The sequence below is a fragment of the Hibiscus syriacus genome, unplaced genomic scaffold (assembly GCF_006381635.1).
Source record: "Hibiscus syriacus cultivar Baekdansim isolate YM2019G1 unplaced genomic scaffold, ASM638163v2 tig00017404_pilon, whole genome shotgun sequence".
Taxonomy (NCBI): Eukaryota; Viridiplantae; Streptophyta; class Magnoliopsida; order Malvales; family Malvaceae; genus Hibiscus; species Hibiscus syriacus.
The window spans coordinates 13,874-41,726 of record NW_024062406.1 but is presented as its reverse complement, the minus strand read 5'-3'; the positions used below and the strand labels follow the sequence as shown (position 1 = coordinate 41,726).

Genomic DNA, 27,853 nt, shown 5'->3' with positions numbered 1-27,853 from the left:
AGTCTTAACTCAAACCCTCGACAATGAAAAACCAAAGCCAATACTAGGCACTGCTAAACCATGAATTTGGGTTCAGCTTCAGCAGGCTTAGCTTCAATCTTCAGCAATGGCTACCGGAGTCTCAGCGCTCCTGTCTCCTCCCTTAGAACGTTAGCGTCTTCTTCTTTATATAAGCATTACAAGAGCAATAGCAAGAGTGCGATTTTATATTGTTGGAGTTCAAGCAAGAGAGAGCTTTCTTTTTTTTCTTCCAGAGTGGATGTTGTCCAAACAGCAGCAACTTCTTCTGTTAATGGGTGATTCAGCTTCTTTTGGTTTGCTTTTTTTTTTTTGGTTTCTGGGTATCTGCTTTGAGAGGAGAAAAATATATCTTTCGGGGTTAGAAATGTGAAGCTAAGTTAGCTAACTCAAAAAGTGGTTCTCTTTGAAAAGGCATGGAGGCTTCTTGGGTTTAGTTGTATTACGACTTCCTACGAATAGTTTGGTATCTCAAATGAAATTGCTATGAACGGTGGGGTTTTTTTTTTTTTTGGTGTGCTTATTTCGTCACAGTTTGGCTAACTTTTTAGGTTTCTCTATCATAGTTTGTTATTTGTAGTGCTATATTGAGCTTATCCTTATTTTCCCTTTTGTTCAAACTTTTCTTTATGTTAATTATATGTTTTGTAATTGAGATTCATTTCCCTTGTGCAGCTATCCCAAATATGACCGGTTACTCCCATGCCCCTCAGACAATGGCCCGCCAAGAGTAGAACACTTAGTTGTTTCAGAAGGAGGGCCTGTTCTCGAGTATATCTGTAAAGCACTGGATCTTCCTCCTCTGTAAGTTATTATCCTTTTTATTTATTTTATTTTAAACTATGTGATTTATGCTGTTATGCACTCATCTTTAATTAATAAGAACAGAGTGATATATTTCAAAATTTCATTCTTTGAGGGTTTGTTGCAGATCTCATCCATTTTTGAGCTGTATATTATGCCCTCGTGTGTCCGCAGCCTCCTCCTACTGCCACCCCCGAGCAAATTAGGATATTTAAAGAAGTAACAGCACCGTCAGTTTTGAGTAAAAGAACATCCATTAAGGGAAAAACTGTGCGAGAGGCACAAAAGACTTTCCGTATAACTCATGTTGAGCAGTTTGTTGAGGCTGGAACATACTTGCGTATGCATGTACATCCCAAATGTTTTCCGAGGTCAAACACTCCTATTTACACTTGTTATTTTATTTTTCACTGTAATGTTTCTGACACTTGTCTGTATATCAGGTGTTATGAAATTGACTGGAGATCGAGAATCATAGCAACAACCGACTCCTATGTGGTTTTGGACAAACCTGCTGGTACATCTGTATGTGATTGCTTTGTTTACTTCTTCAATTGTGATTTGAACTCTGAAAAGTCATTTTGTTAATGTATGCTCAAATTCACTGTTTGCGAATCTGAGCTGTGGATGAATTATAACATCTATATTATGTCTCAACTTGCTAGGTTGGAGGAACTACCGACAATATAGAAGAAAGTTGCGCAACATTTGCTAGTCGTTCCTTGGGATTTTCCACCCCATTGAAGACTACTCATCAGATAGATAATTGCACAGAAGGCTGGTATTGTATCTTGCGGTTGATTATAGACTTTTTTCTTATGAATTTATTTCCATCATTTGTTTTTATGATAAGTAATAACTAGTAATTCACTTGCAGTGTTGTATTAGCTAGGACTAAGGAGTATTGCTCAGTTTTTCATGGGAAAATCAGAGTAAGTTTCTAATAGGTTTGTATAATTTGAGAAAGGTAGTTCCATTTCAGAGCTTCAGCTCATAGTATTCTGTGAAGTTATGTTTTTCCAAAGGTAATAGATTAACTGATTAACTATCTATGAGTGTTTATAAATTTAACTTAGCAAATGAATATTTGTTCACTTTGTTCTTAGATTAACTAGTCTGGTTTTATTACGACAGGAGAAAAAGGTAAAAAAACTATATCTTGCTCTCACCGCTGCTCCTGTACCAATTGGAATAATAACACACTATATGCGGCCAATCAATATGGCTCCTAGACTAGTCTCAGAAGGTAATACGGTCTCCTAAGCATTTTGATTATGCTAGTTAATCATCAACTAAACCCAAAACTCTAAGAACGAGAGAAAAACATGGAAAATAAAGATTCATTATACTCTGTATTGCTCCTGTCTGACCTAATGATGTCTCACTCTTTCTCCTCTTTTCATTTTATTAGTTGACACGAGCACGCAGTTTCTGTATAAAAGCTACTTCATTAGAAGTAGAAAATAATTGCATTCTTTTTACATAGGCTTGTCATTGGATGTGTGAAAATTCTTTTGCTTATTACATGATTTCTACAAGTGCATGGAGATTTCACTCCCTACTTTTCTCAATATATTTTTACATTGTCACTCCTGCCATTTGTTCATTTCCATTTTTTGTCGACCCTATTTCCACATTTGTAATATGGCTTGCAGACTTCGTTAAAGGTTGGTACTTGTGTCAGCTTGAGGTTATGGAATGTATGGAGGTTCCCTGGCCAGATTCTGTCATTCAAGAAAACTACTGTATTGAAGACTCTGGTTGGCCTTTGACAGATCATGCTTATGAGTATAAAATAAATCTTTTGACTGGTCGAACTCATCAGGTTATTAAATTATTTCTTTCTGCAATCTTCTAAGTTAACTTGACGTTCAGTCTTTCTTATTATCATTTCCCCTTCATTCATGGCGGCATTCAAAAGATAATCAAAGTACCCTATGGCCATATGTTTCGGAGCATGCTCTTCCTTTTAGAGATTATTACTGGTTCCTAATATTAAGCAAATATTTTGTTTAGATTATCATGGTTTAGAAATAAAAAAATCCTAAACCTTGGGGAAATGGAGTTTGTTGTAGGGCTGTAAATAAGACGAGACATATCGCGAGCTACTCGAGATCGACTCGGTTAAGGCTCGATAAATACTCGGATCGAATGGACTCGACTCGAGCTCGAGCTCGAATCGAATTCTTAACGAGCCGAAATGAGCTACTTGATATTCGACTCGAAAAGCTCTTGAGCAGTTCGAAAATATAATATATTAAGATTTTATTTTTTTAAAAATAAATTATTAATAATATTAACATTTTTATGTTGATTTTTAAAAAAAATACAGTAAGACTTTCATGTATTTAAGGTTTAGGTTCGAGTTTGAGGCTTCAATCTAATTAAGTTTAAGAATTTTTTTTTTTTCATTTCGAGCTGCTCACGAGCTTCAGTTTAGGATTTCGAGTTCGAGTCGAGCTTAAAAATTTTAAGCTCGCGTGTTTTCAAATCGAGTCGAGTTCCATTTTAGAGTTTTCGAGTCGAGCTCAGCAATACTCGAGCTCGACTTGGCTCGTTTACACCCCTAGTTTGTTGGTTCCTGATAATTCGGCTACAATTAGAATTGTTTCTGAATTATTCAAGTCCATTTCTGCATCCATCAACCTTCATTTAGGTGCTAGTTTATGGCACTTAAATTAGTAGGCAGGAGCAAAAAAAACAAACTTCCAATGGAATTGTCATGGTACTAAAGCTCCGACTTTAAAAACTGCTAAACATTTGATGCAGGTTCGTGCACAACTGGCTGCCTTTGGGGCTCCAATAGTGGGTGATTCGATGTACATGCCAGCTGCTATTGCAGAGATTGCAAACCCAGGGCTAAACCCATTTGGAAAATACAAGGAGTACACTGGTGAGAGTGATAAAGAAATGGCTGTCACAAAGTGGATTGCCCAGTTTGGGAAAGAGCCAAGTGTTGCCATTGGTCTGCAAGCATGTCAAATTTCATGGGATGATGGTGAGCACTCTTATGAAGCCAGATCTCCCTGGTGGAGATCCACAATGGCTTAAATTGTATGCAATTGGATGAGGATAAACAGTCATTTTAAGGTACGTGTCACTCATGTTGTGAAAGGTCTCATTTCTGTTTACAAGGGGGCTTAGAATTTTAGTGCCAAACTTGCAGGCAAGTCCATAGATTGGGGAAGCCAGAAGATGATAAAAGGTTAGAGAGCAGCAACTTAATCGACTCTTCACCCAACCCCAGCAGATCAAAATAACAAAAAGAGAGAAAAAATTTTGTTAGAAAAAAAAAGAACCTTGACCCTTTTCCTATGAGGTAATAGTGTGGCAGAGGAAGCAAAGTTTTTAGGGTTGTGAGAAGATTGATGCAGATTCTGCAATGTATGAAAACTTCATTTTTCTGATATTGTGAGCTGTAAAACATGTCTTAACGAATCGACCCACCACTGTACCATTTTATTAAACGCCGGAAGACCATTAAATGGTACTATGTATGCCCTCGGCAAAAGGTCATGACAGCACATAAGTATCTCCATAATATATTCACCCATGTTTCAACGTTTATGTTTATTTATTTTTGGTTGATAGATCAACTTCTGTATTTGCCAATCCATACTAGACTATACATATGACTATTTGAAACTACACCCTTTTGTTTCTTTCATGCGATATCAAATATATAGACACCCCCAAGGAATTCTCAAATAGCGGAAACCAGTTTATCCCCTTTGGTTCTTTATCATCCAATCCAAATGATTCTGTAATTCATCTTGAACACCACAGTTTCTTGGAATCAGAACAACTCCAAAAATAAATGATCTGCGGACTCTTTCTCTGCATTACACAAGCAACAAAAAGAATCAACCTGAACTCCTCACTCTAGCCTGTTGGAGTATTATTCCCTATACATACCCATGGAGTATTAATCCCTCTAGCCTGTTCACATATTTATCTCCAAACAACCCGCCTCTCTGCAAAATCAGGTGGCTCATATACCCAGAACACCCTACAAACATACCCCAAATCATCACTCTCCATCACTATGCCAATAATATTCTTATACCTCTCCAACACTAGTACACCAAACCTTCTGAATCTACATAGCAACAATCAGACCATCTCATCCTAATCTTCATCCTTCCCAGAAAACACTCTATTCTTCGTTTCCATCAGAAAAAACATCTGTGGGCCATACCTCATCACCATTTCCTATAGTATGTGATTATTCTACACCCCGGCTTCCCTTTAGCTTAATTATTGTTCTTGAGCAAGTGCATTAATAAAGTTTATAAGTTGGTTCTCCCAGACTTCGGTAAGAATTCCCAACAACCAATAAAGTACTGCTTTTTGGGAGTGCTGCGATTTTAGTTCCAGGATTTTGTCTCCCAACACTTAAGAGGGTTCCGGGAGCATCTTGTCCATATAGAACACAATCCCTGGATCGTTTATGATCAATGCTCATAATATACATTGGTATCAGAATTTCACTGCATCCTCTTCCCATGCCAAGAAGAAAATGCTCTTGCCCGAAGGTAATTACTTCCACACACACACAAAACTGTATTAAATAAACTAGGAAGTCGGCACATAAAATAAATAGTCATTTCATCCATAACTTGAAAAGTTAGATTCCTTTACAAACTTGTCGGAGCCAATAATCTGAATTATCAAAACTTTCCACCGACACAACTCAATACAACTAAGTCTAGCAGCACCATTACTCGCAGTAAACGATAAACTTTTTTCTGCCATTAGGTAAGTCACGTCCTTGGACTTGGATCGTTCCTTTTAGTTCCACACCTAATTTACTTTAACCTTTTGTAAATTAAATAGGATTTTCAAATTTACACTAGCTTTTGGTTCAAATCCTAGCACTTCTTTCTGATCTTCATTCATATCTTGAATACTAAAAGGAACTTCTATATCGATCACTGATGAGCAGAAATCAAAAGCCACAAAATGTATCACTTGGGAGAGCAAGTTGTCTTCTTTTTTCTCTTTTGTTTCCTAGGAATATTTGGGATATCCGTGCCAGACAGGTTCCTCATCATCTCTGTTGCAGGTTGGCATCCCATTGATTGCTCGAAATCTGTAATTAAACAATGAAAGACCTCATCAGAAGACATATCTCTATAGAATTGAGGCCATTAAAATTATTGCAAGGGACCACAGGAATGATTTTTTAGTAGCAACTAGCATATAGGTTCCCCTTGATATTGCAGTTTTTGTCCCGTGACAGAAGAGCCAAAGGGGCAAATAAACTAAAAAACTTTCGTCCTGGAAACTTGGCTTAAATAAAACTGAGATATAAAATGCATTTCCCCTTGTCAATGAGACCCGTGAAATGGCCCTATTTTCGCTTGTCTTACTCTTATTTAAGAATTGTCCATATGGTAACTGACACTGCTTAAGGGATACATGATTTTGTAGTATATGTAAATAAAGAAATCCTTGGCTTTTGCCTACTATTCTCTATATTGCATATTATATCTTATTTCATCTAAATCATGCATCACTTTGAGAACATTCACCATATCAAGAAAAGGTAAATTGAGAGAAAACATGCCTTCAGAGGACCATGTAGGATTAGAATCTCTGGAGTTGCCAATTGATGTTGCTCTGAAATCAGGGTCTGTCTTGAATTCATTCATCTGCATAAGCTCAAAAAGTAAGAGATGAACACAAGAGGCTTCAATCAAAATATTGAACGGAGTAGAGATAGTTGACAATAACATACCCAACTGGGTGCAGAGCCAGAAATGCCATCCCAACCAATGTGAGCCACATGTTTGACATCTGTCGGATACCCAATTTCCATCTCTCGCTCCTTCACAACTACAACAACAATACCCTTTCCCACCTCAGTTCCACAGCAATCAAAATCCATAAAACAATCACAAAATTAACCCAGGAAACATGCTCAAATGCATACATACATACATTTCTGGGATGTTATATAGGAAGAGACAGAGAAGGGACTCACCAAAGATTTGAGAGATGAATTTGAAACCTTTGTAGATCCCTTTCATCTTGGTAACCATGATAATGGACTAGGAACACAATCGAGTAGCCGGTTCAAAGAATGATTGAATGTTGAAGGAACCTCTAGATAAAGGAGAAGAGATTGTACTTTTGGCTCCTGGAAAGTAGTTGTACTTGAGGTTTGTCGCTTTAACCCCCCTTATATATATATATATATATATATATATATATATATATATATATAATCACCAAAAACAATACAAAAGGACAAAAAGCTGCAGCGTATCAGAGGAGTAATTACATGTGATTTGAGGAATTATATTACCCGTGAAACAAGGTTGGTATCTATCTTTGGAACCAAGGCAAATTATGATGATAAATATATGAAAGCTATATCTTTTACGTGTAAAAAAATAAACTTTAATATACCTAAAAAATTCCAGTCATCTCCTCCAAGCATTGATGCAAGGTTCCATGCTTCCTCTTGTTTGCTATCACTTTTTCAGAAATGGAGAAACATGGAAAATAAGAGTTTAAAAAAGAAAAACTCAACAGAGATTCAGCAACCCTTTTTTAGTAAATAAGGAAGAGAAAAGGCAAAGAAAATGCAGACGGAGAAGAGAGAATGAAGATAAGAGGGTTCTAAAGGGAATGGAAGAGATGGTGGAGGAGAGCCCTGAAATGGAACTAATAAGAACCTCCCTAAGCCAAAGGGCGAAACTTGATATCTCTTTTTCAGAAATGGAGAAACATGGAAAATAAGAGTTTAAAAAAACTCAACAGAGATTCAGCAACCCTTTTTTAGTAAATAAGGAAGAGAAAAGGCAAAGAAAATGCAGATGGAGAGGAGAGAATGAAGATAAGATGGTTCTAAAGGGAATGGAAGAGATGGTGGAGGAGAGCCCTGAAATGGAACTAATAAGAACCTCCCAAAGCCAAAGGGCGAAACGATATGGGTGTTGAAAGACAAACAAAACAACAAAGAATCGACTCAGGACATAAAAAAAATGTTGGGTGGTGGCCTTGTTAGTTTGGTTGAGAAGGACAAGATTGATACTTGAGATAATATTTGTTGTCGGGGGGTGTTGGCTGCTTTGTTGTTGAGAGTAAAGTGGGGAACTCAGGTACTTTATATGTATGTTTTTAGGGCTGCCCCGTGAAAGAAAATATACAGCACTCTTTCATAAGTCGCGGTGAAAAAACAGAAGAGGCCGGAGAAGGACAAATATATATATGCTTCTACTGTTCACAATTTTTTTTTTAGAAAAATTAAACTTTCCCCATGGTTTTCTACCTTATCACAACCATGCTAATTCTTCAAGGCTGGTTCACCCCCCGGGGGGGATTAAAAGTTAAACACCAAAGAATCATTCATTTTATTTGGTTCATAACCAGAAACGTATCTTTTCATAACTGTCAAGCAATTATGATGGATATTTCGTGACGCCCACATGCATAGCCATATCTTAAAAATATTTCTGGCATTCAATCTGATTTCAACGATGTCTTCCTCTCAATCTGCTAACAAATTTTCTTTCCCTTTTGTGTTGGGGGGGGGGGGGTATATAATATTCAAACTGCTTCTGACATACATGATCTTGGAATCTGATACAGCTAAATTTTCTAAGCGTGTCTTTGGAAATCACAATATCATTATAAATATAATTGATTGTTGCAGCCACGTTAGGAGCAGTTGTCTCTTCGAATGAAACACGGCCTTTCCTCTTGGTTAATGGTTTTCTGCATTTTTTGTACGGAAGTTTTGCCCAAATGACTAGTACTCAGCAAATCTCTCTTAAGCTCAACGAAACTATAATTGAAAGGTTAACATCCAGATTAGTTTAATGGATGAGTAAGACAACAGCAATTTCTTTTTACCCTTGCTTCAAAGCAATCGATTAATTAATGAACCAGACCTTCATTGAACCTTAAACACGTGTCAATATATTGCCAGAATTATTACAGTCAAAGAGTTGATGCATAAATTTCATTTATTCAAAACACAAAATGACACAGTAAATTTTTACGGCCTTTCTTTAAAAGCCACCCCTATAGATTTCAAGGGATTGTCTCAGGAAAGGCGGGTTAATATACGGCTAATATACGGCAGTACCGGATACATTAAAATGTATTTAATAAATTCGGTTTAGCGGTACCTATTATGTTGACAACTAATAATGTTTTAGGTAGAAAATATGAAAAACTATTAAAAAATTTGGTAACCGGTAAACTTTGGTTATCGGTAAGTATCTATCCTTTTTATAAAAGTGTCCATACTTTTAACATATCAAGTAAATTTTACCGGTTTTATCATAATGAATCTGGTTTTGTCATATTTTTACTTGTTATATTGTAAAATATCTATCCTTTTTATAAAAGTGTCCATACTTATTTCACTGTGAAAATATATTTATTATTATCTTTGGTTAATATTGTTAAATTTAAATTCTAAATAATATTTTATAAAATATCAAAACAATCAAATAATTTTTTGTGTAAATGAAATTATTAAATTAATATTGTAGGTGGAAAACATGAAACACTATTAAAAAAAATTGAAACATAAATTACATAACTTTAAAAAAAGTATATATCATTTTTATAAAAGTGTTTATACTTATTTCACTGTGGAAAACATATTTATTATTATCTTTGGTTAATATTGTTAAATTTAAATTCTAAATAATATTTTATAAAATATCAAAAAATCAAATAATTTTTTGTGTAAATGAAATTATTAAATTAATATTGTAGGTGGAAAACATCAAACACTATTAAAAAATTTGAAACATAAATTACATAACTTTAAAAAAAGTATATATCATTTTTATAAAAGTGTCCATACTTATTTCACTGTGGAAAACATATTTATTATTATCTTTGGTTAATATTGTTAAATTTAAATTCTAAATAATATTTTATAAAATATCAAATAATCAAATAATTTTTTGTGTAAATGAAATTATTAAATTAATATTGTAGGTGGAAAACATGAAACACTATTAAAAAAATTGAAACATAAATTACATAACTTTAAAAAAAGTATCGATTCTTTTTATAAAAAGTATGGACACTTTCAATATAATAGGTAAAAATATGATATAATAGGTAGCGCTTATATAATGTAATAGGTATCGTTTATATAATGTAATAGGTAGTTGTAAAGTATCTATCCTTTTTATAAAAGTGTCCATACTTTTTTCACTGTAGAAAACATTAATTTAAGGTTATCTTTTGAGTGAGTTTTAAGATATTAATTTAGTAATTATAGGCGTTTAATGATTTATTTTTTACGTTACGATATATATTATTATTATATTAAAAACAATAAATATATATATTACATATTTATTATTATCTTTGGTTAATATTGTTAAATTTAAATTCTAAATATTATTTTATAAAATATCAAAACAATCAAATAATTTTTTTTGTAAATAAAATTATTAAATTAATATTGTAGGTGGAAAACATGAAACACTATTAAAAAAAATTGAAACATAAATTACATAACATTAAAAAAAGTATCGATTCTTTTTATAAAAAGTATGGACACTTTCAATATAATAGGTAAAAATATGATATAATAGGTAGCGCTTATATAATGTAATAGGTATCGTTTATATAATGTAATAGGTAGTTGTAAAGTATCTATCCTTTTTATAAAAGTGTCCATACTTTTTTCATTGTGGAAAACATTAATTTAAGGTTATCTTTTGAGTGAGTTTTAAGATATTAATTTAGTAATTATAGGCGTTTAATGATTTATTTTTTACGTTACGATATATATTATTATTATATTAAAAACAAAAAATATATATATTACATATTTATTATTATCTTTGGTTAATATTGTTAAATTTAAATTCTAAATATTATTTTATAAAATATCAAAACAATCAAATAATTTTTTTTGTAAATAAAATTATTAAATTAATATTGTAGGTGGAAAACATGAAACACTATTAAAAAAATTGAAACATAAATTACATAACTTTAAAAAAAGTATCGATCCTTTTTATAAAAAGTATGGACACTTTCAATATAATAGGTAAAAATATGATGTAATAGGTAGCACTTATATAATGTAATAGGTATCATTTATATAATGTAATAGGTAGTTGTAAAGTATTTATCCTTTTTATAAAAGTGTCCATACTTTTTTCACTGTGGAAAACATTAATTTAAGGTTATCTTTTGAGTGAGTTTTAAGATATTAATTTAGTAATTATAGGCGTCTAATAATTTATTTTTTACATTACGATATATATTATTATTAAATTAAAAACAATAAACATATATATTACATATTTATTATTATCTTTGGTTAATATTGTTAAATTTAAATTCTAAATAATATTTTATAAAATATCAAAACAATCAAATAATTTTTTGTGTAAATGAAATTATTAAATTAATATTGTAGGTGGAAAACATGAAACACTATTAAAAAAAATTGCAACATAAATTACATAACTTTAAAAAAAGTATCGATCCTTTTTATAAAAAGTATGGACACTTTCAATATAATAGGTAAAAATATGATGTAATAGGTAGCGCTTATATAATGTAATAGGTATCGTTTATATAATGTAATAGGTAGTTGTAAAGTATCTATCCTTTTTATAAAAGTGTCCATACTTTTTTCACTGTGGAAAATATTAATTTAAGGTTATCTTTTGAGTGAGTTTTAAGATATTAATTTAGTAATTATAGGCGTCTAATGATTTATTTTTTACATTACGATATATATTATTATTAAATTAAAAACAATAAACATATATATTACATATTTATTATTATCTTTGGTTAATATTGTTAAATTTAAATTCTAAATATTATTTTATAAAATATCAAAACAATCAAATAATTTTTTGTGTAAATGAAATTATTAAATTAATATTGTAGGTGGAAAACATAAAACACTATTAAAAAAATTGAAACATAAATTACATAACTTTAAAAAAAAGTATCGATCCTTTTTATAAAAAGTATGGACACTTTCAATATAATAGGTAAAAATATGATATAATAGGTAGCGCTTATATAATGTAATAGGTATCGTTTATATAATGTAATAGGTAGTTGTAAAGTATCTATCCTTTTTATAAAAGTGTCCATACTTTTTTCACTGTAGAAAACATTAATTTAAGGTTATCTTTTGAGTGAGTTTTAAGATATTAATTTAGTAATTATAGGCGTCTAATGATTTATTTTTTACGTTACGATATATATTATTATTAAATTAAAAACAATAAACATATATTACATATTTATTATTATCTTTGGTTAATATTGTTAAATTTAAATTCTAAATATTATTTTATAAAATATCAAAACAATCAAATAATTTTTTGTGTAAATGAAATTATTAAATTAATATTGTAGGTGGAAAACATGAAACACTATTAAAAAAAATTGAAACATAAATTACATAACTTTAAAAAAAAGTGTCGATCCTTTTTATAAAAAGTATGGACACTTTCAATATAATAGGTAAAAATATGATGTAATAGGTAGCGCTTATATAATGTAATAGGTATCGTTTATATAATGTAATAGGTAGTTGTAAAGTATCTATCCTTTTTATAAAAGTGTCCATACTTTTTTCACTGTAGAAAACATTAATTTAAGGTTATCTTTTGAGTGAGTTTTAAGATATTAATTTAGTAATTATAGGCGTCTAATGATTTATTTTTACATTACGATATATTATTATTAAATTAAAAACAATAAACATATATATTACATATTTATTATTATCTTTGGTTAATATTGTTAAATTTAAATTCTAAATATTATTTTATAAAATATCAAAACAATCAAATAATTTTTTGTGTAAATGAAATTATTAAATTAATATTGTAGGTGGAAAACATAAAACACTATTAAAAAAATTGAAACATAAATTACATAACTTTAAAAAAAAAGTGTCGATCCTTTTTATAAAAAGTATGGACACTTTCAATATAATAGGTAAAAATATAATCTAGTAGGTAGCGCTTATATAATGTAATAGGTATCGTTTATATAATGTAATAGGTAGTTGTAAAGTATCTATCCTTTTTATAAAAGTGTCCATACTTTTTTCATTGTGGAAAATATTAATTTAAGGTTATCTTTTGAGTGAGTTTTAAGATATTAATTTAGTAATTATAGGCGTCTAATGATTTATTTTTTACGTTACGATATATATTATTATTAAATTAAAAATAATAAACATATATATTACATATTTATTATTATCTTTGGTTAATATTGTTAAATTTAAATTCTAAATATTATTTTATAAAATATCAAAACAATCAAATAATTTTTTGTGTAAATGAAATTATTAAATTAATATTGTAGGTGGAAAACATGAAACACTATTAAAAAAAATTGAAACATAAATTACATAACTTTAAAAAAGTATCGATCCTTTTTATAAAAAGTATGGACACTTTCAATATAATAGGTAAAAATATGATGTAATAGGTAGCGCTTATATAATGTAATAGGTATCGTTTATATAATGTAATAGGTAGTTGTAAAGTATCTATCCTTTTTATAAAAGTGTCCATATTTTTTTCACTGTAGAAAATATTAATTTAAGGTTATCTTTTGAGTGAGTTTTAAGATATTAATTTAGTAATTATAGGCGTCTAATGATTTATTTTTTACATTACGATATATATTATTATTAAATTAAAAACAATAAACATATATATTACATATTTATTATTATCTTTGGTTAATATTGTTAAATTTAAATTCTAAATATTATTTTATAAAATATCAAAAAAATCAAATAATTTTTTGTGTAAATGAAATTATTAAATTAATATTGTAGGTGGAAAACATAAAACACTATTAAAAAAAATTGAAACATAAATTACATAACTTTAAAAAAAAGTATCGATCCTTTTTATAAAAAGTATGGACACTTTCAATATAATAGGTAAAAATATGATGTAATAGGTAGCGCTTATATAATGTAATAGGTATCGTTTATATAATGTAATAGGTAGTTGTAAAGTATCTATCCTTTTTATAAAAGTGTCCATACTTTTTTCACTGTAGAAAACATTAATTTAAGGTTATCTTTTGAGTGAGTTTTAAGATATTAATTTAGTAATTATAGGCGTCTAATGATTTATTTTTTACGTTACGATATATATTATTATTATATTAAAAACAATAAATATATATATTACATATTTATTATTATCTTTGGTTAATATTGTTAAATTTAAATTCTAAATATTATTTTATAAAATATCAAAACAATCAAATAATTTTTTGTGTAAATGAAATTATTAAATTAATATTGTAGGTGGAAAACATGAAACACTATTAAAAAATATTGAAACATAAATTACATAACTTTAAAAAAAAGTGTCGATCATTTTTATAAAAAGTATGGACACTTTCAATATAATAGGTAAAAATATGATGTAATAGGTAACGCTTATATAATGTAATAGGTATCGTTTATATAATGTAATAGGTAGTTGTAAAGTATCTATCCTTTTTATAAAAGTGTCCATACTTTTTTCACTGTAGAAAACATTAATTTAAGGTTATCTTTTAAGTGAGTTTTAAGATATTAATTTAGTAATTATAGGCGTCTAATGATTTATTTTTTACATTACGATATATATTATTATTAAATTAAAAACAATAAACATATATATTACATATTTATTATTATCTTTGGTTAATATTGTTAAATTTAAATTCTAAATATTATTTTATAAAATATCAAAACAATCAAATAATTTTTTGTGCAAATGAAATTATTAAATTAATATTGTAGGTGAAAAACATGAAACACTATTAAAAAAAATTGAAACATAAATTACATAACTTTAAAAAAATTATCGATCATTTTTATAAAAAGTATGGACACTTTCAACATATTATAATGTAATAGGTAAATTTGCAATGCTATCGGTATAAATATACCGGTTTACTTATAAAATAGGTAAATATAAGCCTACCTATTACATTATATAAGCGCTACCTAGTATGTTATTGTACTTTATAATATTTTCGGTTAAAAAATATAATATAACCGGTCTAAATTTTAACCGGTCACTTGTTTTACCGGTCACGCCGTATATTAGCCGTTTTTTAGGCGCCGCACCGCAGAACTACCCAGATTTCAACCAAGATCCTCCTTGTATAAACTCAGCCACAGTGAATTTTTTGGCCTCTTCGCCACTAGTAATGACATGAAAGCCTGGCCATTTCACTAGGTTGCTAGTGTCGGCTCTTGGTCCCATGTTCATGTACTCCCCATAGTACAATGTCTTCAAGGCGAAATCCCCACTCCAAACTGACCACCCCGAGGGTCAATATGGTCACCAATGTAGGATTGCATCACGACAGTTCGTGAATACTCTTTCCAGGGCCGGCCTAAATATGTCTTGATGGAGGCTTTAACAGGCTCAAGATCAGCACTTGCTATTATGTTACAGCTTTGGATCGAAGTCCAAGTGTTTTGGTTTGGGTCTATTCTGCCTTGAGCAGTGATCATATTTGATTGTGAGTTCATGGGTTTTCAGGCCACGAGTTAGCAGTTCTGGAACAACACAACTGCATTACCAAATATGAAGTCCACCGTGCTCGTGATGTAGGAATCTCTGTAGAATTGGCGGTTCGAGTGGGCATAAAGTGTGTCTTGGTAAGCATCGATCTTGTGTCTTGTGCCATAAATCCATCACCAACAGCCGCTGCATTGTAGAAAGCAAAAACTGCCTTAGCTGCTCTTATGGTTTCAATGAAGGATAATAACTGTAATCTAATTATTCAAGTAGGAACAAATCTTTACCAATGGTGGCTGAATTGAAGGTTGTGGATTTTACCAATGGTGGCTGAATTGAAGGTTGTGGATCCATCGACGACATTTAAGCTACCGGTGATTATAGTCAAATTCAGGCCGTCACCAACAATCATCAAATTCTTTCCTTTTCCAATCTCAACGTTTTTTTTTGTAAGTACCCTTTTTCACATAAATTATGTATCTGGTCTCGCTTTTATCTGGTGCAGCTGCCACAGCTTCTCCTAACGTCTTGTAGTTGCCACTTCCATCCTTGGCCACCACAACATTGGCCTTGACTTCATTAGGCAAAGCCTGTAAAAGCTTTCGATTGTTTCTTCCGACCCATGATGGAAATCCATCAACCAACGGATCGTCATTAAATTATGTGTTAATAGGAGAAACTGAAACCAGAATGGCTAGGGAAGTTCTTGGTCTCGATATAAGGTCACCGAGCACTGGTTCCATAAGGCTCTTCACTGACCCTTGTAGCCCATCCCAGCATGTGACATGGTTAGTAAGCACGCTACTTAGCCATGACTGACCATTTGTATGCCAATTAACATCTCGTCTTTCAACATCAACGATAGAATCCATGATCCTATCTCTGGATAACTCCATCAACTCCAGGCAATCGTCGAGACTCGCTTGCCCTCTGTGACTACTGATCCCATCATTGAAGCTGTGAGCCAGGTTGATAGCACTTTGCATATGAGCTGCCGATCGCTCTAAGAAGGAATGTAGCAGATGGACATCCTTCATTCTCATGCTTTTGCTTGACGCTACTTCGGTGAGCAATGATGTACATGATCTCTAGTCAACAACACTCTCGCAATAGTCATATGGCAGGCGATAATTAGTATCACAGGAGCTAAATCTAACTAAACGAATGGCAGCCAGAGCAGCTAAGCATATGAGGAGTACCGATGTGAAAATTAGGGGGAGAATCCTGCTCTAAGAAGCTCTTGGCCTGCCTAGTAGAGGCTGACGGGTATTTGCCATGATATTAGGTGAGCTTGATCTGCTTACCTGCGGTCGTAGGCTCTTTTGGCCTAAACAATCCTTAAATAAGCAAGGGACTCAATGATGGGATTTTCCTTAATCAAATCATTAATAAACAAAAATTAAGGGGATAATGTATGAAATTATGACACGTAGATCGAAAGAAGTGTTATTTAATCAACACCATTAATGAAAATGGAAGTTATCATTAGCCCTGGATTTGAGATGATCTGATCTTTTCAGTGGATTTTGTCGACTTTGGAAAAGTGGGACATTGTCACATTAGTAAACATGTTTTGGCTTTTCCTTTTTCCCAGTATTCAAGCTAAGGCTTGCTCGGCTCAGGAACATGCCCGAACCTTTTGTTTCTTGGACTAAAGCTAAAACGTTCAAACCTCTTTCCTCACTAGCTTTAATTATTGACAATTTTGGAGTAATTTAATCATGAATGGTAGAATTTCTAGAGCCTTGGGGATATCAAGGAATCATTATATGGCAATGCCTGCCACTTCAGAATTCAAGTGGGGGATTTTATTTCCACTTATAACGTGAGCCATCATGGAAATGCTGAAATTCACCATTAAACACAAAAAAAAAACCAATATATTCAATCACTCACCTGCTCGACCTGCACTTGTCTTCCAGTATTTCTTTTTCTTAGTATTTCTTTTTGTGTCATTTTTTCATATTTACCCTAGAACTTTGTCTAGTTATAAAAGGAAATTTGGTCTGTAGGGTAACCCGACATGGTTAATTGAAAAAACAACAGGATAGTAAGGTCAACTATTTTAAATTGTAGTGGTAAAATGCTCTGTGTTGTACGTCAACTTGCACTAGTTTATGATCGTTCAACTTTAGAAGGACATGAGTCTAGCTGAGGGCGTTTTACTCTTAACACAATACAAACAAACACAATCGAAATGGCCCAATCAGTTTTAAAAAGCCATTTTAGTATCGTATAAGATCCACCAAGAAAGATCATAAAGCAATGACTAGAGGAACAATTTGATCAGTGGTGAAAGATAAAGAGGAATGTGTTTCCTTCAAGTAAATGTATATTGCACCACAAATGGGGAAAAACCATTCATCCATAGTTGAGGCGGAATATGTCATTCTGCACGAAGAAATTTCCTTCAACTATGGGAACTAGATGAAACATCTGCAACATAATTCAAAATTAGACCAAAAAATGAGAAATGGAAATGTTCATTAATAAAGAATGAGAGTACGAAATGACTAACCTGGCTGAACCGTAAATGGTGCTCCTCTCCGGGCAACTGCAGGCTGCCGCTGACAAAGACGACAATGCCACCAGCGAAAGTAGAAGGCTGTGAATCAGTGGTGCTTATCACATGTTGGCATTGATCAAAGGGCAAACTGGTAAGCTTAGCAGTGATGTCCTCAACACCTAGTATCTTTTGGCCCTCAAACGTCAACATGGAGGAAGGTCTGTAGAGAGATGACAGAGCTGGCCGATCATTATCGAAAAGATGGTAGTAATGATCTGTAAATGCCTTCCCGACCAAATCAATTTGTTCTTCCATTGGTTATTTTCTCTCGAAAGGTTTCCCTTCTTCTCAAGTGTGACGATGCCATGGGAATATAAGGATAAATGAATCTGCCATAAAGAGAATAACATGTGGGCTAAGCTAAGTAACCAAAAAGGGACTGTCTCCCTGGATTGCCATTCAGATGACCATAGTGACCTCATATTCATTTGCTTTTAGCTTAAAGGGTAGGGATTTCTTATAGCACAAATGAAGGGTGCAATTATAATTGGAGGACGAGGAATCGACACTGCTGCCTGCAGGTGTACGCAAAGTTGGATGGGAGGAAAAAGAGTAGGGATTAGATTTGGGTCACCACCATAATTCAGAGCCTTCTGTAGCCGTCCAAATGCTCCCTATGTGATCGCCAGTGACTCATCAGCAATCACATGCTAAAAGTGAAAATGAAGGATGTGGACCGAAAGTTGGGAATATATCATCTCTTTCCTTTTCCTTGACAAAGAATACTCTTTAGATGGATTCCAGTTTCCTAACGCTTGAAGAAGGTTTTATTAGATACCAAGTCTATGCGGTTGTTAGTCCGCAATTTTCTGCTTTTTGGTATGAAAAATATACAGTCGATTTTCTCCAAAAATCACCCTTTTCAACTTTATTTTTTTTGTTACACTCTTTCATCTTTATTTCCCGATCTAATATCCTTTGTAGGAAGACTGGCCATGCACCGCGCCTTACGCGTGCCACGTGGAGTAAGATGCGGACCATGCATCGCGCTTTGAGGTACGTGTAAAAAATTGATTGCTAATTTTGTAAATATTTTTAAAATGGTGTCAAATATATAATTAATTTCTGTTAGGTGATATTTGTGTAAAAACATCAACTTTATTTATTTATTTTGTGTGAAAAAAAAATACTTTCTACATTAAAATCTTTAAATATTCTTTTGCTAATTATTTTATAACTCATAAAAATTTTGATTTTTGCATTAAATTATATAATATGTATAATCTAGTATATGAAAACTTTGAGTGTAAGTAATTTAAAATATGAATAATTTTATAAAAGTTTTATAATTAATATATCAAAATACACAAAATGATTAAGATGCAGTGATGAAGATACGAAAGTAAATGTTAAAAAATAAGTGGTTCAAATCAAATTCTACTAAAATTTGCTAAGTTCAACAAGTTGTACACACCTCATATGTTACTGCTCATTTACCATTTCGCTTAGGTATGTGGTAGTAATTTATATTTCTTATATACAAGCTTCTTTGCTTCCTCAATTGTAATTAAAAATGAATAAATATTATTAATTGTTTTTAAAAAATAATAATTAACGAATAATAATTCATTTGATCCCTCAATTGTAATTAAAAATTTATTTTAATATTTTTTATATTTTTAAACAATTAATTTTAAAAGTTAATAAATTTTTCAAAAATATATGAAATTTATAATTTTTTAAATTATAAAATATTTATTATCATCATCATCATTTTATAAAAGAAATACTAGTTATAAAACTTTTATAAAATTATTCATATTTTAAATTACTTACACTTAAAGTTTTCTTACACTAGATTATACATATTGTGTAATTTCATGCAAAAATCAAAATTTATCGAGTTATAAAATAATTTGTAAAAGAATATTTAAAGATTTTAATGCATAAAGTTTTTTTTATGCACATACAAAAATAAATAAATAAAATTGACATTTGTATATATATATCACCCTAACATAAATTAATTACATATTTAGCATAATTTTAAAAATATTTATAAAATTAGCACTCGATTTTTACAAGTTTCGCAAGGCACGGTACATAGGCCGTGACTTTCAACATGTGGCCTAAGGCACGGAAGGCGCGGTGCATAGACGCTCATTCCTGCAAAGGGTGTTAGATTAAAAAATAAAAATAAAAGAGTGTCTGATAGAAAAATAAAGTTGAAAAAAGTAATTTTTGGGAAAAATCGTCAAATATACAATGGTTACAGCGGGAGCAATTTCCAACAAACAAAATTTCATGGGCCAAACTTATTTTTCTTTCTTACTCTTATTTTGATGCAAAATGGCTACATTAGTGTCCTTGAGAGAAGAAAAAAAAATGGTTGTCCCTTTTTCCCATATACATGGAGTAGGGGGAGATAAGATAGTAGGCTACCCGTAATATCAGGTTGAGAGCAGCTTCCGTAAGAGACCTCCGAATTATGAAATGCCCTCCGTGGGACTCGATCCAATGACCTCAAGGTTAAGAACCTTGTGCTCTACCAACTGAGCTAGATGATCATTTCTGTCCTTGAGAGAAGAAATTCTCAAAATAATCCACCCGAACATATTTTTCAGATTAGGGCGATTGTTATATTGCAAAAGAGAAGACGCATGGAAAGGTCGAAGACACAATGCAGTCTTAAGTTTTCAATTGAAGATTCATTGCATTCCTAGAGTCTTCTGAAGGTGCATGTAACATAACAAATTTTCTCCTTGCCATTGTCTGGGAAATAATATTCTAGGTGGATTATTTTGATAATATTTTTTAAAGGAGAGGACATTATTTCAACCAATTTACCTATTTTGATCGTTAATTTTTTAATAAATAATAAATAATTTAATTACGTAAGTTTAAAATTACTCCTATTTTATTGACACTGCCATCGAATAATAAATGATGTTAGAATGTGACAATTTATACCAAAATAATGTTGCTTTGAATCCTTAAATATTGGCGACATAAGCTCATAATCAGCCCTTTCATTTGGAAAGGCATCCTTAATAATCAGCATTTTCATATCATAAATCATTCTTCCATAATCCAGATTATAATAAAATGGAGTGAGATGCATCGGTCATGTCACAACCTATGCATGGTGCTTTCAATCTCATGTCGAAAAAGGGGAAATGAAAATGTAAATGTAAGCGTTGTACATCCTAATAATCGAGTTGTGCGAGAAATGCACAACAATGCCGTGACGGATAGTATCAAAGCCAAATCTTAATTATCATCGTACTCCCATTTCGAACGACCTAGACTGCCGCATAACCCAAAAAGTCGGTTCTGCAAAGTGTAATTGCCATGTGATAAATGCATTAGCTATATAAATTACTTGAATCCAGAAATCAGCCGCTTATACGTACGCTTGTCAGGTTTAGGGCCCATTTTCAACATTTCATCATGAATTTTCATGGCTTTTCTCAGTTCCTTCAAGCGGCAGAGCTCACGGATCATGATAGTAAAGCTTGCACTATCAATCAAGTTCAACCCTATCATATAATCAAACACCGGAACCACTTCTTCTGCTTTCTTTGCCCCCCATAGCCCTTCAAGAATCATGTTGTATGTTGTTACATCTAAACTTCACTTTCTCCATCTTATTATGCAATGCAACAACTCTATCCATTTCCCTGTTAAAGCAATAATACTCTATCACCAAACAACAAGGAACTGAATCAGGCAATAACCCTTTCTCTAGCATCACATCCAACGGTTCTCCGGCCTTTCTCCAATTGTTTCTTCTACACTGTGATTTTATATATTTGGACAATTGAGATGGACAAGGATTATGTCCTTGTTTCATAATGTTCACCAACAATCCATATCCATCATCGAACCAATCTTCCTGGCAAATAATATTTAAAAATGCACTAATAGCAACTTTATTTTACCTTAATTCCCCTTTTCAGCATCATACCATACATGTTTGTCGCTTCATCTATTCTCCCAACCTCGGACATTGCCTTTAATAAAGATCCATAAGTATCATCCTCTAATGTTCTTACCGCAAGCCTTCTTAAACATCATTTCAGCTGCATGTGTCCTTTTCAAATCACAAAGCTTTTGGATGATCGAATCATTTCCTGAAACTTGGCGTCTTGGAAGCAGTTGCTTCTCTATCATCATCCTCATTATCCTCTCAATCACATCTCTATTATCATATTTACAAGCCCCATCAAGTACTGAGCTACAGGTACAAAAACTAGTCTCAAGTTTTCTGTCCTTCATCTCATTTAATCGATGAAATGCAGCTTCAAAATCCCCAGTTTTGCTATGAAAATCAACTACAAGATCATAAATTTCAGAATTATAAATGCCCTTATCTATCAATCTAACAACTTTCTCAAATTTCCCACTTTTACAAAGAATCCGAGCAACCAATGACCACGAAGATGAATCAGGGTCAGCATCATTTCCCTAAAAGTGGTCATTGGTTATCATTTTCTCTCTGTAAAGCTGAAGCATCAAGCAGTTTCACCTCATTTCCTCTCTGTAAAGCATCAAGCAGCTCATTATAAGCACTTATCGAAGGAGCAAATGCGCAGCTTCTCGTTTTTGTAAACACCACTAGTCCTTCCATAAAAAGACCCTTTTCGAATAACATTTGATCAACGAACTTAACGCACTTGGATCAAAATTTTTACCTTTGCAAGCCTGAATCATAGAATCTGCAACGACGGGTGCAGGGTGCGACTCGATCAGAAGGTCTAAAATTTGGTCCACGGATGGGGGACACTCCGAGCCGAGTGAAATTCGGATGATATGGCATTGGGAGTTGAGGTCCGGTTTAAAACCCAAATGGGGTTTGACCCAGTCGAAGAAAGCTAGAGAGATTTGAGGGTGAAGTTGGGTTTTGCGGAGGATTTGGAGGAGAGATTAAGAGTTTGAAGAAGTGGTGCCCAGTTATGTCTTTGTAAGAGAATGGACGAGACCTGCGAAACCAGCTGAGCTTATTATCGTAAAGTAAATAACGATGGTAACACATTGGCAATGAACTTATTATCATAACTCAAATACATTCTATCCAGATTATTACGAACATCTATCAATATAAGATTTAACAAAAAAAATAATTATTTTTATCAGAAATGATAAGAGTTATTAAAAATAATATAAAAAATAAAATATATAAATAAAAAATTAAAGATATGAAAGATAAAGATAAAAGAAAAGGAGAAAGAATAGAAATGAAAAATAATAATAATAAAAGTTGGGATAAACATGAGTGATCCCAAATTGTATAAATCTAATATCTCAAGTATCACAAATTTTTATTTCTTTATCAGATGAGTATTGAATAGAAATCCCCTATCCCTATTCTTTAACCTATTTTTCTTACAGATATTTTCTTTATAAATAATGTTGCACTTTGTTTTTTTTATGACAAATATCAATTTTCCCTTATTTTATTTATGTTACCTTATTACTTATATATTTTTAAAAATTTTAATTATATAAAGATTAAAAATTAACTATATTAAATAGAAAATAGAAAATTAAATTAAGTAATTGTATTTTATAATTTATACATATGCATTATATTTTTATTCAATATGAAATAAAATCATTTTTCACTAGAATTAAAAGTGTTACTCAAACAATTAATGGATACAAATGATTTTTTAATTTATTTTAACATCAAGTAACTAAAAAGATTCAAATCATTTTACTTGGTGTTAAAATAAATTAAAAGTAAAGAAATGTTATCAACATGGTTGGTTCAAGTGGTATGCAACTTGATATCGCTTAAGCATGTCTCAAGTTCGAGTCCTTGTGTATGTAGAAAATCTCCACTGAGAGACTCACTCACCAAAATCAGGTGTGTTACACGAGTTGATTCGAATTATTCATAACAAAACCTACCAGGTGTGTTGCACGAGTCGATTCAAATTATTTATTACAAAGCCTTGAGGAACTGAGAGGACAACAAAAAATAAAAATAAAATATTTATATTAATTAGTTATTTGAGTGGAACTTATATTATATTAAAAAAATAATTTTATTTTATTTTTTATTGAATAAAAATATAATAGATATATAAACTATAAAATTTCATAATAACTTAATTTATTTTTTATTTTTTTTATTTACTATCGTTAATTTTTAGTTTTTATATCATTGAAAATTAAAATAAATTTCAAAATATAAGTCACAAGTTAATGCAAATAAAAAAAGGGAAAATGATATTTATCATCAAAATAAATAAGGTCTCAAGCACTATAGAACTTCGGTTCGAATCCGTGCTAAGAAAAACTCAATATTATTTTAATTTTCCATGGCCATAGTCGCTTATCTCTCTCTGTCAACTCGTACTGGGGACTAAGCTTCAGACTGAGTTATTATCAGATGTAAACATCAGGAGCCACAGCTCCGTAGTCAAATGTGTGAGGTGTCACCCTCTTTGCGGAATTAGCTGCTGCAACGTTTCAGTAGCTTTTTTCCTAAGGCTTAATTTGATTTTACTGTACAAACTCTTCCTATCTTTTATGTTTGTACAGCGCAGATATTAGAGTTCACAGACCGTCTATTTTTTAGAAGATAGAAACTCTTCTAATGTCTGCGTGAGATCTTCTTGGTGCATATATGATTTTATGTCTTCAAAGGTCTTTAAACCTCTTCAAGAACAATTATAAAATATGGTTATTTATTAAAATAATTTTAAATAATTTAATAAGGTTATTTATTTTAAAATAATTTATTATAAAATAATTTATTTTAAAATAAATTATTATAAAATATGAATTGATTTATTTTAAAATAAATTATTTTAATTAATTTATTAATAAAATATGGATTGATTTATTTTAAAATAATTTATTTTAAATAATTTATTAGTATGAATTGATTTATTTTAAAATATAGATTGATTTATTATTGTAGTTGTATGGATTGATTTATTTTAAATAATTTATTAGTATAGATTGATTTATTTTAAAATATGAATTGATTTATTTTAAATAATTTATTAGTATGGATTGATTTATTTTAAAATATGGATTGATTTATTTTAAATAATTTATTAGTATGAATTGATTTATTTTAAATAATTTATTAGTACGGATTGATTTATTTAAATAATTTATTAGTATGAATTGATTTATTTTAAATAATTTATTAGTACGGATTGATTTATTTTAAAATATGGATTGATTATTATTGTAGTTGTATGGATTGATTTATTTTAAATAATTTATTAGTATAGATTTATTTATTTTAAAATATGGATTGATTTATTTTAAATAATTTATTAGTATAGATTGATTTATTTTAAAATATGGATTTATTTATTTTAAATAATTTATTATTACGAATTGATTTATTTTAAAATATGGATTGATTTATTTTAAATAATTTATTATTGTAGTTGTATGGATTATTTAAATTTCAGTATTGTAAAACTAAAATTATTTAAATCTCAGTATTGCAAAACTCTTTTAAGTTTAAAAAATCAATTTATTTATATTTTAGTTTATTTTAGCAGTCTGCAGACGTTAAAAAACAAGCAGTCTTCTTCTTGCAGACTGCAGACTTTTGGTCCACCTATTCTGATGCAAATGCCTGCAAATTTGGTTCGCAAACTACAGACCTTTTACCTCTGCAAAATGTTTGTAATCAACTTACACCACAGATACATTGCACCCTTTGTGTATGAAAAATCAGCATCATCCTTGCCATGCATGTTCTCTTTTTTATCCATGGCCGACGTACCTTCCAGACTTGAAGGTCACAACTTTATTTAGACGAGCTTGAAACTCAGTCCAGTCTGACAAGCTTGATGCGGCCTCTTCAATGGTCCCCTTTTCTTGATGATCAATATGTATATCACTGCCTACCTTCAGAAAAAGAAATTTATAACGCTGCTACTCCCTACTGTGTGATTGGTCCCACCCCCTCATAGTTGGGAGATCCTTTTTTTCTGTTTTTTATTTCTTCAAACCATATGTATATATGTTAACCATGTCGTTGTATTAACCAGCTCATTATCAATGGAAGCGTTTGCAACAAAAGTTGCCAGTCTTGCTCAGAAAGTGGCTGGAATTTTGGCAGAGAAGTTAGGTAACAAATCAAGTTTTTTCCAGGAAAGTTGTTTGCCAAGCACTATCTATCTCCGACTGAACAGATACCCACCCTGCCCCATTCCTTTAGACATTTATGGTATAATGCCACACACCGACAGCGACTTCATCACCATATTGCGTCAAGATGAGGTTGGGGGTTTACAATTAGTGAAAGATGGGAAATGGATTTCTGTTAAACCCAATCCCGATGCTTTAATCATCAACATTGGAGATTTATTTCAGGTTAAAATAAAACTTGTTTATAGGTTCCCACGATGTTAAAAGAGGCTACTGAGTAGGATGGATGTTTGTGCAGGCTTGGAGCAATGGTTTTTATACAAGTGTTGAACATTGTGTGTTCACGCATCCAACAAAAGAAAGGTTTTCGGCTGCCTATTTCCTTTGCCCATCTAATGAGACTGTGATAGAGAGTTGCAGCAAGCCCTTGGTTTACACCAAGTTTAGCTTTAGGGAATATAGGCAGAAAGTCCGTGAGATGTTCAACTATACGGTTATAAAGTAGGGCTCCCCAGGTTTCTTCCATAAACATTTTCACCAACTAAAAATAATATCAATTGCAATTTGCATCTTCTACCTAAGGTCATTGCAATACAAATGTTAACTTTAAGAAGCATAAGTCTAATTAGGGATATGAACAAGTTGAGTTCAGTTCCACTCAACTTTGAAAGCTTTCAAGTTTAAAAATATCAAATTCGACTCAAACTCAATAAAATAGAACCGAAACATTCTCAAACTTAGCTCATTTGAAGCTCAAACTTAAACATTGAGTACATAAAAACCATATATTATATTTTTCTATAAAAGAATATAAATGTTAATATTATTAATAATTTAATTTTAAAATTAAAAATTAATGTTTTATTTTTTCTATCAAATATCTCATTTCGGCTCGTTAATAACTTGATTAGAGTTCATTCACAAGTGTTGACCGAAATTTGACTGAATCAAACTAAAATAGTTTACTATCTGTCTCGTCTGGTTTATAGCCCTATCTATGACGTTAACATCATTTTGATATGATGGAATTTGCTTGATTTTGATAAAAGAATAGATAACATGTCAAGTCCTCCAGATTTTTTCAGTTTTCACGAACTAATTTATATTTATTCCTAATTTTGGTACTTTAATTTTGTATATTATTATTGATAATGATATATATTTAACTTTTTAATATTAAATAAAAATAAAATAAAGATTGATGCCACTTACAGTGACAGAGAGCACACGAAAAAAAGTGGCGACCGAGGCAGCAATAGGAAAAACAATGATGTGATTGAGGAGTTTACAAAAAGGGAGAAGAAAATGGTGTTACCAGAACGTCAGGCGAATCCAGGTCCAAGACACGGATCTTGGTTCCAATATCACACAAGACTCTAAACTCCACACGGTCACTAAGTGATTCATCTCTTGTTAAATCAGCTTGCATTATGTTAGCTCGATCCTTCGCATTGGTAGCTTACATATTTCGGCTGCTTCATGGTAAAACCTAGGAACCAAGGCTTTTCCCTAATTAATCTAAAAGCCTCGAAGGAATCCCACAGTACATAACGCTGAACCCAGTCTCCATGTATTTGATCCTTGCCTATCGGGATTCACCGCTGCAAAAAGCAAGTGGATACTTGAAGACAAAGAAGTGATAGTTGGGGATGCGATTCTGTCGAATGGGCAAGGATTAGAAGTGGAGATGCCCATGTATTGAACCCCTAATGGTTGGAGATGGTACTGGGATTTAACAGAGAGATTATGAGAACAGCTGCAAAGACGAGAACTAAGAAAGAAAAGAGAAGCAAAAGAAGAGGAAGAACGAGGGTTGGGGAGGAGGTGGGGCTGAGAGGCCCTCCCTGTCTGTCGTGGTGGTCACCATTGGGCGTTGAATGCATTC

The 27,853-nt window shown here is 31.5% G+C and overlaps 3 protein-coding genes and 4 pseudogenes across 5 annotated transcripts; 2 read left to right on the top strand and 5 right to left on the bottom strand.

Annotated features, from left to right (window-relative positions):
• The first annotated feature begins 5 nt into the window (after nt 1-5).
• Nucleotides 6-3,941, top strand: LOC120208743 (RNA pseudouridine synthase 6, chloroplastic). The gene is given in 9 exon segments (XM_039207934.1): nt 6-296; nt 694-822; nt 939-1,193; nt 1,266-1,347; nt 1,488-1,603; nt 1,700-1,754; nt 1,957-2,068; nt 2,478-2,647; nt 3,592-3,941. Coding segments are annotated over 9 exon segments (1,437 nt in total). The 5' UTR covers nt 6-60; the 3' UTR covers nt 3,874-3,941.
• Nucleotides 3,942-5,415: 1,474 nt separating this feature from the next.
• Nucleotides 5,416-7,540, bottom strand: LOC120208741 (CRIB domain-containing protein RIC10-like). 3 transcript variants are annotated; one of them, XM_039207931.1, is made up of 5 exons: nt 7,237-7,540; nt 6,809-7,005; nt 6,563-6,660; nt 6,392-6,476; nt 5,416-5,914 (listed from the first exon to the last, which is right to left on the bottom strand). In XM_039207931.1, the coding sequence occupies exons 2-5, from the start codon at nt 6,864-6,866 to the stop codon at nt 5,790-5,792; spliced, it is 366 nt and encodes a 121-aa protein (XP_039063862.1). In that variant the 5' UTR covers nt 6,867-7,005; nt 7,237-7,540; the 3' UTR covers nt 5,416-5,789. The 3 variants fall into 3 exon arrangements, with proteins under 3 accessions (XP_039063862.1, XP_039063864.1, XP_039063863.1); XM_039207933.1 differs by having other exon boundaries at nt 6,809-6,964; XM_039207932.1 differs by having other exon boundaries at nt 6,809-6,961.
• Nucleotides 7,541-14,922: 7,382 nt separating this feature from the next.
• On the bottom strand, nt 14,923-16,612 carry LOC120208729 (annotated as a pseudogene).
• A 930-nt stretch (nt 16,613-17,542) lies between these two features.
• On the bottom strand, nt 17,543-18,169 carry LOC120208728 (nuclear transport factor 2B-like). Its single transcript, XM_039207928.1, has 2 exons — nt 17,854-18,169; nt 17,543-17,771 (listed from the first exon to the last, which is right to left on the bottom strand). The coding sequence occupies exons 1-2, from the start codon at nt 18,154-18,156 to the stop codon at nt 17,697-17,699; spliced, it is 378 nt and encodes a 125-aa protein (XP_039063859.1). The 5' UTR covers nt 18,157-18,169; the 3' UTR covers nt 17,543-17,696.
• Nucleotides 18,170-21,024: 2,855 nt separating this feature from the next.
• Nucleotides 21,025-25,589, bottom strand: LOC120208732 (annotated as a pseudogene).
• A 118-nt stretch (nt 25,590-25,707) lies between these two features.
• Nucleotides 25,708-26,496, top strand: LOC120208731 (annotated as a pseudogene).
• A 25-nt stretch (nt 26,497-26,521) lies between these two features.
• LOC120208730 lies at nt 26,522-27,851 on the bottom strand (annotated as a pseudogene).
• Between the last annotated feature and the right edge of the window lie 2 nt (nt 27,852-27,853).

Coding starts and splice junctions, on each gene's coding strand:
- LOC120208728 (XM_039207928.1), bottom strand. CDS start 18,156: ATGGAAGAACAAATTGATTTGGTCGGGAAGGCATTTACAGATCATTAC. Junction 17,772..17,853: donor ACCATTTACGGTTCAGCCAG/GTTAGTCATTTC, acceptor ATTATGTTGCAG/ATGTTTCATCTAGTTCCCAT.
- LOC120208741 (XM_039207931.1), bottom strand. CDS start 6,866: ATGGTTACCAAGATGAAAGGGATCTACAAAGGTTTCAAATTCATCTCT. Junction 6,661..6,808: donor ATTCATCTCTCAAATCTTTG/GTGAGTCCCTTC, acceptor TTGTTGTTGTAG/TTGTGAAGGAGCGAGAGATG. Junction 6,477..6,562: donor CTGGCTCTGCACCCAGTTGG/GTATGTTATTGT, acceptor GAGCTTATGCAG/ATGAATGAATTCAAGACAGA.